The sequence below is a fragment of the Lepidothrix coronata genome, unplaced genomic scaffold (assembly GCF_001604755.1).
Source record: "Lepidothrix coronata isolate B3197 unplaced genomic scaffold, Lepidothrix_coronata-1.0 Scaffold154, whole genome shotgun sequence".
Lineage (NCBI taxonomy): Eukaryota > Metazoa > Chordata > Aves > Passeriformes > Pipridae > Lepidothrix > Lepidothrix coronata.
Window position 1 is genome coordinate 530,006 of NW_016690334.1, and position 15,437 is coordinate 545,442.

Here is a 15,437-nt window from a genome sequence, read left to right on the forward strand (position 1 = left end):
GCAGTAGAAAACTCCTGCTTGAACCAGCAGGGAATGTGACCCTTTAATGTTACAGGGATGCATTTATTTCTGAAATTTCATATAAATATAAATGAGCTCACAAGGAGTCTGTAAGGTTTACAGGAAGGTTCTGGAGCCAGTGAAGAGAATGGGAATGACACATTAGATTTCGTTGGAAGGAAGGTGGCACATTCTTTATTCAAGTGGATTTTGAATAGTCTCATGCAAAGTGAGCTGGAGAAAAACCAGTTCATATAGAATCTGTCACATCTTAGAAACTTTATTAGCTTTGATGGTTTTCAAGTCATGATGTTGCTAGAACTAATTTACTCAGTGAATAAATATATTCTCAGACAAATCTTTCTTGCTAGAAGTTAAAAAGTTTCCCCTCCTTTTCCGTGGGTATAATGGGATTGCAAGGACTTGAAGCTGTGTAGTCTTAACATTTTGAATTCAGTTATGCCTCTATTAGTATTAATTAGAACTTGTAATTTTGTTTCCTTTTTGTCTGAGCAGTGGTGGATATGGGGGACAGTAACTCCATGCCAATGAAAATGCTAAAAGAGGAAGTTAAGAACACCCTACTCAGTGGAGCTGCAGTGTTTTTCCCAGACAGGCAGACCAGGAGACAGCAGCTCTTCACCATGATGGTAAAACCATTACATGAGAGATTGATTGTTTAGAACCTGCTTGCTTTTATGCAGAAAAGAGGACAAATCTGAGTTGTTGTTGTCAAATAATGCATACTTTGTCCCATTCAAGTAAAAACCTTACTTTTTTTTTCTTTGCCTCTTTTTACCCTTTCCCCTTTCTCTCTCTCTGCAGCTTATCCAAAGATAGAGGAGCTAACCCTGCCTTTCTTACCAAAAATGAACAGTAGAAGGCAGAAATTAGAATTCTTTGTCACAGAGGAGGGAAACAGAACATATCATAAAAATAAATCTTTTTCCTTTTCTAGAAAAACATCACAGAGCAAGAACATAAGCAATCTGTACATCTTGCCTTCAGATCCTTGTGTACCCACTTCAGGTAAGGGGTCCTGAAATTGGAAATATTTGTCTGATAGCCCCCATCTGTTCCTAAGTTTGTATATAATCCTTTTTAGATATGATACTCCCCTGGAAAATAATTCTCAAAAATATTCAAGGGATTTTGCTGTAGAAAGGAGATACTGCTTCTTCTCAGTATGTTTATTAACTGAATAGCTATAAAAGATTGGCCAAGGCTGGTGCTGAAATCACATTGTATTGCTCTTAGGCTTCTCCAAGGCTGTCTTCCAGGTTTTTAAGTAATTGTTTGCCCATGGAGATGGTTGTTATTGATTTAATCCGTCTGGAGTCATCAGAACACAAACTTTTGATTTTTCCAAGTAATTATACAGTAGGATCTCTCCAGATTTGTCACAGAAGAATAGCTAAATTTGTGGTTTGGAACTCCTCGTGGTTGGTTGGTAAAGAAGATCTTTGTCTTGTAGTGATCAAGATCCTGGTGGGCTCTTACTATTACCAGAGAAAGGAGTTTCTGCAAATTTTGACATAAGTGAGGTGTTGTCAGTCATGGACACCCTTCTGCTGGTGGCAGCACGAGAGGTAACTGTCTTTGCACTGCTCCTGCTTCTTTGTCATGGATTTTGTATGCCTTCAAACACGAGCTGCCTGCCTGAGATGGGTGCCAAGGAACCAGCTCTCCTCTCCTTCTGGATGCAGCTATTCCTGGCTGTGCATTGGTAGGATTAGGTTTTCCAGCCAGCTCTGAAGTGTTTTCCTTTAAACATTGACATTCTGTAATAGTGGAGTAGGTAATGTAGAAGATGTGGTATTTTTCCACGGGGAGACACTCGGATACAGGAGTAATCATCCCATTTTGAGAGGATAGAATTGGCCATGTCACTGAGGGAGGTGGAAGTGGAGGAGGGCCATTTACATATGGAGAAAAAATGTGCTGAGAACGTCGAGTGACTCATATGTGGCTGTTCCTATTTAAAATTGGGATATATCAAAACAAAGCCCATCAGTTGCTTCGTGTTACAAACTGCCTGTCATTTGCATTTCATCTTTTTTTCTGGGGTGAGTGGGATGAGAATGTCCATCACAGTTGACACACAGCTACATATTGTGTGTCATTCTGCAGCAGAAGAGGCTGCATTACATTCCTCAATGCTCTTCTTTATTTTTCAGTGTGAAATGATGATGCTGGATGTTGCACAGCAAGAGAGTGGCACAGTCTTGGCTTCCTTATTCTGGTCTGTTCAGGGCAGCCTCCTCTCCTGGTGCTACCTGCAGCTCAAGGGCACTGATAATTCAGCCAAGGATCTTGCAGTAGAAATACTTAAAAACTGTAAGTGCTGGGGTTGAGTGCAGAATTAATTGTGGTGCAATACAGGACTTCAAAGTGTGATTTTGCAAATTGCAGTGTAATGAGGGATCACCAGAGGTTGCCTGAGGCACACTCATATCTGTCATAGCACTTCTAATCTCTCTAGGAAGTAATTTGTAGGCACATTGGGCAACCTGGAGTTTTAGCTGTAATCTTACCTTGGGAGAATCTCCAGAAAGCATTTCAGGGAGTTTGGGGGGTCAAATACTGAAAAAAACCCAAACTACAAATAGTTACAGACTTTTATTTGAATGTTTTAGTTTAAGTGTCCCTTATTTGGATAAACTCCTGGGTTTATAATATATATTTTGCTAGATATTTGGGAGAGCAAGAAGAAAGGAACTTGCTTAAGAAGCTGGACACTTTTAAGGGGGTTTGTTGGGTTTTTTGAGGGGGATTAGTTTTTTTTTAGTGCAGCAGCTCAGTATTGAATAATTAATTGGGCCAAGTACTTAACAGAGGTGTAATTTTTTATAAAATTACTTAATGTTAATGTTATTTGTATATAAACAAGTTATTTGTATATAAATCAGTTTAAATAAACATTTAAAAATGGAGTAAGGCTAAAGCTAAAAAATTCCTACCCTCACTTGTTGCTTAATAACTGTTCAGGAAGGCTGCTGGATACACTGAGGTTGTTGAAACAATCTTGGAGTGTTTGATTAAATTACTCATCACTCATCTTTTCTGTGTTATCATTGACAAGCATGACTTGTTTCCTCAATAGAAATATCACAGAAAACTTCTCTGAACTGTTGGGTGTCACTGCCTTGGGGCAGCAGATCCTTTCCTGCTTTGTCCTTGTGCACATCCCATGCATTTCATGTTTGATAAAGTGGGCTGTGGGAGCAAATCCTTGAGGTGGCTCTTAGGGGTTTTTTTTTTTCCTCTTTAGATGTGGGCCAGTTCCTGTCAAACATCAGAACGATTTTGCAGTCACTTTTATCACAATATAATGGCAAAACTATAGTAGAAAAAATCAGTAACTCTGTCTTTGCCATGGCAACTCGTCAGCTGGTAAGTGAGCAGGGGGATTTTGTCCTATTTCTGGGTGGCATGGCTGTGGTTTTTGGGCATTTTCATGGCATTTGTGTTTTCTCCTAGGTCATCTTCCTGTTGGATTTTTGCACTTTAGACATTCCACACTGTACTCTGCTACAGGGATTCAGCACTTTGATAGAACCACTGAAAAGCCTTTGTAGTGAACCTCATAAGGTAACTGGAGACACAGGCACTGTTAAACACAGTGAAGCAAAAGCAAAATTACAAGAAAGACATAGAAAACTGGGGTGATAATGTGGGTGAGCATTGGAACAGAGTTGGAAAGCTTCTAAGAACGTGGGATGTGTAATGAAATGTTGAGTGAAGAACTAGAAATACATCTGTATGATGTGGAAGATGAGCAAAGTGATCACAAAGTGCAAGTGGAATGAGCAGCCTAGAAGGTAGATGGGAAGGAGGGATTCTGAGGGTGAAGAGGAAAATAAATTAAAAATAGCTTGTGCTTAATATTTTTAGCTTCCTCGCTTGTGGTGATGCAAACAAAGTCTGCATGTCTGTAGTGTAGATGTTTAAATCTACATTAGTCACCCAGACTCCTTTTTGTCATCTTTGGAGACTTGTAGTCACTTCTGGGTGAGACTGTCTCCTCCTGCAGTAGACTGGAATGTGCTTTAGAAGTGCTTCCTTACTGTGATTATCAAGGATGTCTTTAGAACTAGTTTCAGTGTAAATCAGTGCTGTAGCCTTTTAAATGCCATTTGTGTGTGCATCTGGCAACTTGCAAGTACGGACGTAAACATCTACTTTGGTAATATTTTAAAAATGCTTTAGATTTGTATCTGAGAATGCATTTTTGTTGTGCAGATGGAAATGGAAAGCTGGCAGCAGGAGCAGCCTGTGGTGTTGAGAACATGGACTATGGAATCACCTCATAACTATGAGAATAATTGCCATGAGGTCTCAGTCTTCCTGTGCCATGGGGCAACTTACTTTGAGGTGGAATTTGATGAAAAATGTGAAACTGAAAGGAGGTAATTTAATCTTGTGCTGGGTTAGATTCCAGAATCTCTTTGCAGAGGGGCAATTCATGTTTCAATGTGCACTCCAAATGTGCCATTTTGATTTCCTTGTCCAGGGTAATACACAGTGTGTGTTTTGACTGACCTCGTGCTGAAAGCCACTTCTCCTGGCAAATGTACTGTGCTGTTCCCAGGAATTTTGCTTCCTTTGGCCTTGATGTGTTTTGTAACCACCACAGTTTGTGCTTGTGGTGTTTATTTTGCCCTCTTAAGGCAAAACTATTGGCTTGGCTTCTCTTGGTAACGTATCAGGCTACTGCTTATTTAAGGTGTTTGCCAGATGTTGGATTTGGCACCTATTACTGAAGGGTTGGGAAAATTCTGCAGAAAACAGTGTCTGCTGGGACTGCTGCACTGAAACATGAAACAAATTCCTTAGCAGAAGGTGTGGTTCAGAGAGATGTGACAGGGTGCACTGAGATGCAGCACTTGTGAAAATCCCAAAGCAGACATTTTCCCCCCAAAACTAAAGCAGTAAATTAGGAAGTAATGGATTGCAATTTTCACAGGTATGATTACCTGGAGTTTACTGATGCCAGAGGGGCCAAAACTCGTTACGATACAAAGGTTGGCACTGACAAGTGGCCTAAGGTGAGCACCTTTAAAATTCTGAACCAAGTGATATATCCAATCTTAGGAAATCCTTATGATTCCTGTGGAAACCTACTGTCTAAAAGGATGTGGGGTTTTGTGTGGGGGTGTGTTTATTCCCTCTTAGAGGTGGGAGGGCAGGAGGTGAGGAAGAAAGTCTGAAATGCTGCAAAGAAAAGGAGTGAATGAGTAAAGAATCCCTCTTTGCTGCTGTTATCAAAAGGGCAGTCAGTAAAAATGAAAAGGAATAATGTTTAACTGCCAGTAGCTACATGGGTAAAAATTACTCTGCCCTCACAAGTTTTTACATCATGAGACAAGCATGGCCCTTCCCATGGGGAAGTGAGACCTACTCAAATGGGACGCTGCTCTCTTGTTTTGTGGCTCTAAAGCTCAGTCATCTATAAAATGTCTCATTAAGCTATTGAATAGAAATTTTCCCTGCTTAGTATTGTGGGTTTCTCGTCGAGGTAGTGGGGGAAATTAGATCTGTTACGGACAGCACATAGTACTGAAAACCCCAGAGTTGCTGAAGGGAATTCATTACCCTGAAACGTTCTCCTGTCATGTACATTTGGCAAAATGACTGTTTTGTTGCTCTGTAGAAAGTGACCTTTAAGGCTGGCCCACGGCTGCAGTTTCTCTTTCACTCTGACAGCAGTAATAATGAGTGGGGCTACAAGTTCTCCGTCACTGCTTACGGGCTCCCCGACGTCGCCGTGTCTTGGGGCTTGGATTTACAGCTTCTTGTCTCCCGGCTGATGGGGCGCTTGGCTTCCCGAAGCATGGCCCTGAAATCCCAACGAGGTGAGTGCCTCCCAGGGCTCCAGCAGTTGGGATCCAGGCAGAGAGGAGATGCAGGGACGTTCTGTGTAGAACCCCCCCACCCCGTGAAAAGCAAGTTCCTTTTGTGTTTCTCTCAACTTGCCGCGTTGCAAGTCCGTGGAAGACGTGGACACCTGGGAGTGAACACACTAAGCTGAGTTATATTTATGGAGTAATGTGTTCTTTTTTTCCCTTTAAAAATTGTTCCCTAGTGCTGTGACCCACCCCACACTGGGGGGGTGGTGAGTATGCAGCCAGCAAACCGAAAAAAACACACAGAACACAGCATAGAACACAAGTGGTTTTAAAAAGTTTCATGTTTCAGAGTGATGGAAATTTGAATTCACAAATTAAGTTTGGTTCATTCCAGTGGTTAAGTTCACTTAGGTTTTGGGCCAGTGAAGATAAGTAAAATACGAAGTAAATAAAGAAGTTGCTCATTCCTTAACTTCACAACCAGAACACTTCTGTCTAGCTTCCTAAATCAGAATCCATTCACCACTTTGGATAAATTTAACAAGGTTAAAGAGGTCTTGCTGCCATCAGGTGGTCAGTATTTGTAGAATTAGGCAGCTACTTGCCTGTGAATTTAGGGAACTAATTGAAATGTTCTTATAGAATATTTTATTCCTTTCTTAATATAAGCATGCTTACATATAGCAAATTATTATGTCTTTAGTAAGAGAAAAAGCTTTTAAACTCTCTCACAAATTGGGGAATTTCTATAGTTATAAGAACAGCAAAAATATTTTATTTAAAGTCCTTCCATAATGTAACCTTGTCACCATAAGATAAGATATTGATGCTGCCATTAAAGAAAAGATATATCACTTTTCTGTACCACGTTGGACAAACAGAGAACATTGTTAAATTACTTGTTTAGTCTACTTGCATTAACTTTTTGGGGTTTTTTTCCCCCCGTTGGATGTTTAATATTTATTATTTTCATTAAGCTGTAAAACTGAAGAAAAGTCTTCGGTGACTGAAGCGTCTGTTTTGATTTTCTTGCAGAACTAGGTAGTGAAGCAGACTTGCCTCCTTTGAAAGTAACATCAGTTCTTAATTCCCCTCTGTGGAAACCTGTCTTCAGGCATCAGATGTGTCCTGAGGCAGCCCCGGGAGCCAGGCAGAGCAGTACCAAGCACCAGGAGAAAAAAGAGGTACTGGCACCCTGCTTTTGTTCCACTGGCATGGAATCCCTGGGCATCACCCACGTTTGTTTGGATTTATGGAGTTCTTATGCCCTTAAGGTTATGCTGCTGTGCTAAAGTTGTCATCACTTGTGCTGTTTAATTCAAACATCGAGGAGGGAAGGAACTGTTCTGAGCCCTTTATTCTATGAAAATGGAAACTAATAAATCCAGCCAGGCTGGATGGGGCTTGGAGCAACCTGGGCTAGTGGAAGGTGACCCTGCCCGTGGCAGGGATGAGCTTTAAGGCCCCTTCCAACTCAAAGCAGTCTGTGATCCTATTCTGTGATTGTATAAAATGGTTTGGAGAGACCTTCAGAGATCATCTAATTCACTGCCCACCTTGTGCGGGGACGTCTTTCGTTAGATCAGTTCGTTCAACTGCGCTGGATAAGCTGCAGGTTGACTTAATTATACCAAAGGAGCTGCAGCAGTTTTTCAGATAATGTTAATATATCATTAATAATATTAAAATCCGTGTTTTCTGCCACCCTTTGCAGGCTCGGAGCTCTCCCCACGACGTCGGCCGTAACTTTCTTATCGACTTTGCAAAATCAGATCCTGCCCAGGACTTCAGTGGGCAAAAATCTGAACTTTTCAAAGGACTTACACAGGCATGTAAAAAACAGACCCCAAAGACAGATATAGTTGCTGGTTCTACTATTGATCAAGCTGTGAACTCAACATTTGCTGCTTTGGTGTATCTCACTCCAGATTTATTTGAGAAGCTTCAAAAATATGGTAACTCTAATATTATTAGATTATCTTAATAATGAAGACTTAAAAGTTTGTAAAAGGCTCTCTTACAGCTCAGTTCATAACCTTTAAAAATCAGTTTAGTGGGGCCAGTTTTAAAAAAGATGTTCTGTATAAAGGTATCACTTAGGTAGACTGGATAAGCCTTCTCTCTAGAGTGTTTATTTTTTATTAATATATCCTTTTGTCTTTGGAGCACTTGCAAAATATTAATAACCATCAGAAGCCACTAATCCTATAGAGCTATACATAAAGAGAGTAGTGATTTTGTCTGGGGCTTTAATTTAGAACAGGGAGGCTCCCAATTATTAGAGGTTCTTGGATCATTTTCCCCTCTCATTGTATCTCTTCTAAAAATCCAACAACTTATATATGTTATTAACTGCTGGGGTTGGAGGAGGTGTGAATGACCTCTGAAATATACTTTGGAAACTAACCTTGGTGTCCTCAAAATTCATCTTTAAATTTTCTTTTTAAATAAAAGGCAATGTTTTGCTTTTAATTTGTGTAATATCCATTGTACCACAACTTTTCAGGAGGTAAAATGAGCAACTTTTTAACTCGGATCATCCTTCCCTTAAGTTTACTGGAAGTATTTGGATTATTTGAAGTATCAGATAATAAGATGTTCCTTGGTTTTGAAGGGTTTCATTTTAGGCTTTCCCTTTCTGTCATAATTTTGACACCAAACATCTTACATTTTCATAGGGTCATAGAATGATGGAGCTGTTTTTCTGAGCTATGAAGTTACGACTGAAAATGACTGACACAGAGACTGACTCCATGACTAACGTGGTTATTGCCTTTAGTCATCTTGTCTGTGTCTGACAACTGGGCTAATTTTCTGAGTGAGACTGAAAACTGGGGTAGCACAGGAAATTATTAGTGAGTGCTTGAGAAATCCATCCCACTGTTATGTCAGGTTGTGCTGGGGCAGAGTCATTTCAGGCCCCTGTTCTCCTCTGCCATGTGACACAGGGACGAGTCACCCTGAAAAGGAGAAAGGAAATAAAAAATAAAAAAAAGGGGAAATGCAAAAGGAAGACTGAGTAGGAATGTCTTTTTCTCCATAGTCATTGTCAGGCCAGTTTGCTTGGACACTGTTTTGGCAGGTTTTTAATTTTTTGTAAATTGATCTTGAAGGTCCGTTCCAGAAATTCAATAAAGCATAAAGCAATAGAGGAAACAAATACATCTATAGAGCTTTAAGTTAATACTAAGCATTTCTTGATTATTCTGATTTCTGTTTGCATCAGTGATATTTGTGTGTATAGGGAGAGGTTTTTATTTTCCATGAGTTTTGGGGAGAGATGAGGAAGATACTCGTAATTTAACTTTGTAAATAACTCTGTCAAGGTGCAGTTTATGTATTTAAGACATATGAAAGTTGGCAGGTTTTATTCCCTGTTTTTCTTACAGGCATAATTCCAAGCATTGACTAAGAGATGAGGGGAGAGCTGTAGCATAATTTTAGTGAAGTAGTTGTATAAAAACAGAGCTGTAAATAAACAGGACTCTTCTTTCTCTCATTTCCAGTCAACAGTGGAGGCAAGGTGCCTTTGTGTGATGAGTTTGCACAAGTATATTCCCTGGCTGATTCCATTAGAATATGGATGGTAAGATCACTCAGGGGGATATCTATGAATGTCATTTACCTTAATGTTTTACAATGCAATGTTAAGGAGTAGGGTGGAACAATCTCTTCCTTCAGTGATTCTAAGTCAACTGTTTTCACTTAGGAAGAACATATATTTACTTCTAAGCTTTGAACTTAAATGTTTAAATGTAGTTTTACACTCCCCCCCACCTTCCCTCTGCCCCAGATGTGCCATTGAATTTGACTCAATCAGTTAAATTTGTGATATTTTTCAGTAAGAATGTGTGTTGTTAATTAGGAAGATTCTTACATTGCAGTTGGAGCTCTTTTGAGGTATAGAATAAAAAGAAATCTGTCTTAAACATCATTCTAGTATCTTGTGAGCTTCTCCCTTTCCTGCCTAAGAATTCCTGGCAGCTTGTTATCCTGGAGTTGCAGTGAGTGCAGATGCACGTTAGGATGAGTAATTGCCTTCACCCATTGCATCTGACAGAGCTCACCAGTGAGATGACATGATTTTGGAGAACCTTATCTCATGACTAGATATGTAGATATATGGATATATATATATATGTAGATATATGTAGATATATACCCACACTTTTCCTGAGTGTGGGCGTAAGGGAGAAGCCTTCTTTTCCTCAGAGTGCTGATGCACATCCAGTCACAAGACAGGGAATGCTCTCAGCCTACAAACCTGGAGCAGCTCTGACAGTTGAGGTGCTGCTCTTGGAGACTCTGGGTGGTTTGCACTGCAGTGGGGAATAGTAACCACTGTCATCTGCTCCTGAGGTTAAATTCCTTTAGAGCAATACAGTCTTCATCCTGCCTGCTGTAGAGATACACGGGGGGGATCATATTTTAACTGTTTTAACATCCTGTCTACAGTTGGAAATGAAGCAGAAATCCCTGATGGGGAGGGGAAATGATACTGAGGAGAAGCAGAACACGGAAGCAAGTGAGGTGAACCCAGAAACTCTTGGTGAGTGTTGCCTTTCCAAATGTATAAGCACTCCAGGGAGTTTACTAAGGCATTGCCTTGTAAATCTTAAGACATTATTTTTGCTGTAAAAGGTAAGTTGGCGACTGGGGTTACTTTTTAATACCTTAAGAGATAACCCAGTGCACATTGCATGAACTGTCATTGCAATTCATTGCATGAATTGTTCTCTGCTGTTCTTTGCAGAAAATAGAATGTGAGGAAATTCTGCAGGGAGTGACCTCTCACTTGGGTCATCTGGTCCTGAACTTATGTTCATCTATTTTTGTAGATACTTCTTACCACAGTGAACTGATGTTAGAATAGCAGCTGATGGTTATTAGAATAAAATGTATTCTCATTAGCTGCTGTGTACTTCATATGGTTCAGTGGGATTATTCAGATTTGCAAATATAAACTTACCCAACTGATGGTGTTTCATGATCAATATAATAAGGAAACCAGTATTTTCTGGCTGTCTTGGCTCAGAAGAAATAAGTTAAATCACTTTCTTAGCAGAAGACAGCAAGTTTGCTGTTCAATTGTCATGGTTTTAACTCTTACTGGTTTTGTGCTGCAGCAAAACTCTGCATGCAGAAGAGCCTTCTGTTACTGAACTTTTTGCCTGTAAGAGCAAAGACGAAAGATTCTGCTTCAGACAGTTTGGAAACCCAAGACATTGATGACCCCCAGCAGCCTGTCAGTGATAAATGCCAAAGAAGAGGTTCAGTTGTGGACATGGACTTCCAGGCAGCACATTCACCCAGTGCAGGAACTCACCCTGCTTCAAAAGAGGGGGACCAAACATCACAGTCTGAGCTGAAGATTAAACAAGTTCCAGACCCCCTCCCAACAGAAGCAGCACCTGCATTTCATAGTAAACCTGTTGAAAATGCAGTTTCCCAGCAAGAAGATGTGTCATCACCTCCTTCCACCCCTACAAGGAAGTCTCAGCTGAGCAGGGGAAGGCTGAGGCTCCTGTCCTTCAGATCCATGGAGGAGCCAAGACCTGTGCCTACTGTAAAGGAAAAATACCCTATTTTGAAGAACATTTTAGACTTTATAAAGGATCAGTCCCTTTCACATGAGAGGTAAGCAAATTGAAAGTGTTGCCCATTATAAAATACAGAAGCTCATCTTCACACCTCTTCAGGAGGAATAAAACATATTTTAGCATCAAGACAGCATTGAAAAACATTTTATATGTGAATAGTTGTCAGACTTAATATCAGACTTCAGCTATTCATGACCAGGTAGTGGCTCAGAGAGTCCTATTTCATTTCATTTGCTTCTATCATGTAGAACAGAATATAAAAACCAATTATTTGGCAATTTATTGTCTTGCTTCCTGAGATTTATTTTATTTGCAGGGGCATTTTGCTTTTTATCTACAAACAGCAAAGACATGGTGTATCACTGTTACCAGTCCTTGATACCACACAGAGAGGGGTTCCATCTCAAGTTACCTGGTATTCTGAAAATGTTAATCAGAAGAGAGATTTCTTGTTCTCAGCTTGTCTGTTTGGGGCTCTAAAACGTGGGGTGGTGCAGGAATTGCTGGATTCTGTTTGAAGCTCTGTCAGTCACCCAACTGCTGAAATAGAACTGAAAATTCAGATTCAAAGCTCTTGTGTGATTAGTCAAAGGCTTCTTGAATTGTGATTTATTTATTTTGAAGTTTTCATTGTTTTGTTTTGGTTTGGTTTGTTTTGCTCTTAGTGTTTTAAAGGTTCTTGCTTTGAGAAAATCCCAAGGGCAGAGTATCATGGAAGTGCTCAAGACAATCCGCCAGTGCCTCAACTCTCTTGGGCAGCCACACTGCTTTCACCCTCCCTGTGTGCTCTTCCTCCTGGAACTTCTGGCCTGCCAGAAAGATTTCACAAAGTAGGTCGTTATTTGGATAAATCTCAGCCATGTGATTTAATGTCTTAGTCCTTGTGCTCCCCCAGTTCATGTAGACTGAAAACAGTAGAAAGTTATTGCTTTTCAACACATGTGGATAATAAAAATACAACTTGAGGTTTAGTTTTCAGGCTGCTGTGCATATCTTGTGTGCTTCAGTTAAAAAAAGGAAAATTAATTGTTATTTTCAAGTGGGACTTGGTTGCACAGCTGTTCATGCCAGTAGGTATCATGTGTTTGAGTCACCCAGAAACATCTTTACAGTCCCAACCGGATCACAATAGACTCAAAAAGACTGAAGTCTTCACTTATTGCTGTAGTTATAGTTCCTCTGTGGTTCTAGATTGGTTTCTTTGTCATCTAAGAGAAACCTGTAGTGATCCAACTAATTTAACTTGTAATTACTTAGGTAACATTGCATCTTTATAATTTTTGTGAGCTTTAGGTGTCATCTTGATTTACAAACTGTCTGGCAGAATGACATCCAAGATTGGTGCACGCTGTAACATTTGCTTTTTCATGAATTTTCATAACTTTGGGTGTGACACCTGTACCAGACCAGTTTTGTTGTGGGGTGGCATATTCCACTTGTGTGCCAGAGGCCAAAAGGATGGATGTCAAGCCAAGGTCTGCAGTGCTGTTGGCTTGGCACCAGTTCCTGGACATGCTCCCACACCCAGGGAAAAGAGCCAAAGGAGATCATATCAATTGTATGGTTGTGCAGTTGTTGTTCTAAGTGAGGAAAGACAATTTGGAATTTTATTTTTTTTTTCCAAATTTTGTATGCAACTAGAAAACCCTGTCTCAGATCAGGAGCCAATACTGTGCTGCTCTGGTTCATAAATTTAGGTCTCATTTCTGTGGTGTGTCAACTCTGTCACTTGGCTTCTCCCTTGTCAGGAGCTCTCCATGGTCATCTTGTGCACTGACTTCCTTTAAGATCTTGATTAGATTTTTGTGAAGGGCATTTTTAATTCGAAGGAATGTTCCATCATTAGTGCCACGAGTTCCTTCTGATTTCTGGTACAGGATTCTTTTATTTTTGTTTGAAACTACCAGACTGCATTTTAAATAAAACACAACATTCTTCCCACTTTTGGGGAGGGGTTTAAAAATAGCCTGTTTGTAAAATTTTTACAAACCATCCCACCTAAAATATAACAATGAATTCTAGGTTACTAAACTGACTCTTTAATTTCCAGCTACTTTGGAAACCTGGAAGGTTGTGGTGCTGAGCTACACAAAGAGATTCGGGAGTCCTACTATCAGCTTGTTTTATTCCTGGTTAATTCTGTGAAGGGATTTAGTGCTATTAATGACAGGTACAGTACAATTCTTGCCTTATTTCTGTGATTTTTATTCACTGTTCCTCCACGCCTCTTCCCTTATCATTTGTTATTTGTTGTTTAATGCCCTAATTAATTTTGACTTAATCAAACTATACTTTGCATTATTTACAGAACTAAATAAGGATCTTGTGATCAAAAATGCCAAGTTGGCTTGTTATTACTACTATGCAGGAAACCACAATAAATTTATCAATGTTAAAAACTTGAATTATTGCATTTCATAGTTCTAATTCCACAATGTGTTTCTGAAGCTCAGTAGTAAAATACTGGAAATAGCAAATTTATTGTGGAATACTCGGGCAAGAGTGATGCCACGATAAATATGGCAATTCTGCAACCATGCTTTAATGTTAAAACTCATGTTTTGTAACATTCTGGTTAGCATTTGGGGGATTTCTAGCTGTGTGTCCTAAAGAAATGAGAATTTTGTGACTATAAATGTCAGTCTCTCTGCCAGTAACTCTCAAGTCCTTTGTTCAGTTTTGACTGAAGATGGCAAAGTTTTCTAAGAGAAAAAATTCCTCCAAAATGTACTGCAGAGAAGAGACAAACCCTCTTGCTGATGCTGGGGCAATAGCATCAGCTCCATCTTAAGTGAATCCATAAAGACACCACCTTTATTTCGAATTCCATAGTCTATGCCTGCTAAATTGTGTAAGCTAATACACTGATAAACCTGAGTTATTCATTTTAATGCAGAGTAAAGCCTGAAAATCAGTGTATAGGTGTCTGCCCTACTCCCCAGACACCATTTCAACTTTAGGTCGTGTTTTATTATCTTTTACTTTTATTTAGGTCATTGCTTCCTGCCTTATCCTGTGTGCAGACAGCTCTCCTTCACCTCCTGGATATGAGCTGGGAGCCAAGTGATCTTTCCTTCTTTGTTGAGATTCAGTTGCCACATCTCCTCATGACAACATCCCAGGAGAACATAAGTATCCATGACAGTGTCATTTGGTGAGTCAGGAAGGATGCAGTGTTCACATGGTACTAAATATTGATACCATTTTACCCAGAAAGGCTCCTGAACTTTGTGCTGGAACAAGCAGTAAAACTACTATTAACAAGTATGGCATAATTTTGGCCAGTATCCAAAGGCTTAACTGAAGTATTTGAATTCTTTTGCAACCTTGCCAGTGCAGAAACTTATCAAAACTTTATCTTTAACCTGATTGCTGCTGGAGCACTTCACTTGTTCAGCAGTGTAGCAGGAGGTAGATAATGCTGGTTCTTCCCTTGATAAATGTTTTTAACACCTTCGTGTTGCAGTTTTGTATCAGTTGTACTTCTTACACATGGGCAAATGTGAAGGTCAAAAAGCTTTTAAATGTCTCATCTGACCTGCCAGCATTTCAAACGTTTTATAAGTTTAGGTTTTTCTGATTTTTCTGATCTCCATATGTATTTAAGAATGTGTCACAGGCAAGAACCTGCTGTCTATATGGTTATTTATTAACCAGGTGAATGGGAGTTCTCACAGTTCTGTTTTTATTACCATGTTATAGCACTTGGTTCTTAAAAAAAAAAAAAAGGAAATTTTTATTAAAGGGAAGCCTGATTGCATTCAGACTTAATTTTAAGCTTGCTTTTCTTTTAGTCAGTGGAGTGAAGAAGATGAAATTGCAGACTACAAGCAAAACTGTGAATGGATGGATGAATGTCAGGATGTAATGTTTGAGACCTGGTATGAAAAGATAGCTCAAGCTGACCCAGACAAGCAGAGAAAGGTGACCTCATGTTTTGTTTATTTATCTGCAGAAGGGTTAGATAGGAGACCTTCAAAAGCCTAAA

At 39.7% G+C, this 15,437-nt stretch overlaps 1 protein-coding gene across 2 annotated transcripts in view; it reads left to right on the forward strand.

The window, feature by feature from the left end:
- ZZEF1 (zinc finger ZZ-type and EF-hand domain containing 1) overlaps positions 1-15,437 on the forward strand; it is a 57,378-nt gene that overhangs the window by 18,919 nt on the left and 23,022 nt on the right. For both annotated transcript variants that reach the window (XM_017828845.1, XM_017828846.1), the window contains exons 16-33: positions 517-650; positions 959-1,029; positions 1,475-1,589; positions 2,178-2,337; positions 3,272-3,393; positions 3,481-3,591; positions 4,243-4,409; positions 4,967-5,048; positions 5,654-5,855; positions 6,885-7,033; positions 7,564-7,804; positions 9,356-9,435; positions 10,305-10,398; positions 10,976-11,486; positions 12,115-12,279; positions 13,500-13,619; positions 14,442-14,603; positions 15,244-15,373. In XM_017828845.1, coding sequence (XP_017684334.1) covers positions 517-650; positions 959-1,029; positions 1,475-1,589; positions 2,178-2,337; positions 3,272-3,393; positions 3,481-3,591; positions 4,243-4,409; positions 4,967-5,048; positions 5,654-5,855; positions 6,885-7,033; positions 7,564-7,804; positions 9,356-9,435; positions 10,305-10,398; positions 10,976-11,486; positions 12,115-12,279; positions 13,500-13,619; positions 14,442-14,603; positions 15,244-15,373 — 2,816 coding nt within the window. The remainder of the gene's footprint in view (positions 1-516; positions 651-958; positions 1,030-1,474; positions 1,590-2,177; positions 2,338-3,271; positions 3,394-3,480; positions 3,592-4,242; positions 4,410-4,966; positions 5,049-5,653; positions 5,856-6,884; positions 7,034-7,563; positions 7,805-9,355; positions 9,436-10,304; positions 10,399-10,975; positions 11,487-12,114; positions 12,280-13,499; positions 13,620-14,441; positions 14,604-15,243; positions 15,374-15,437) is intronic.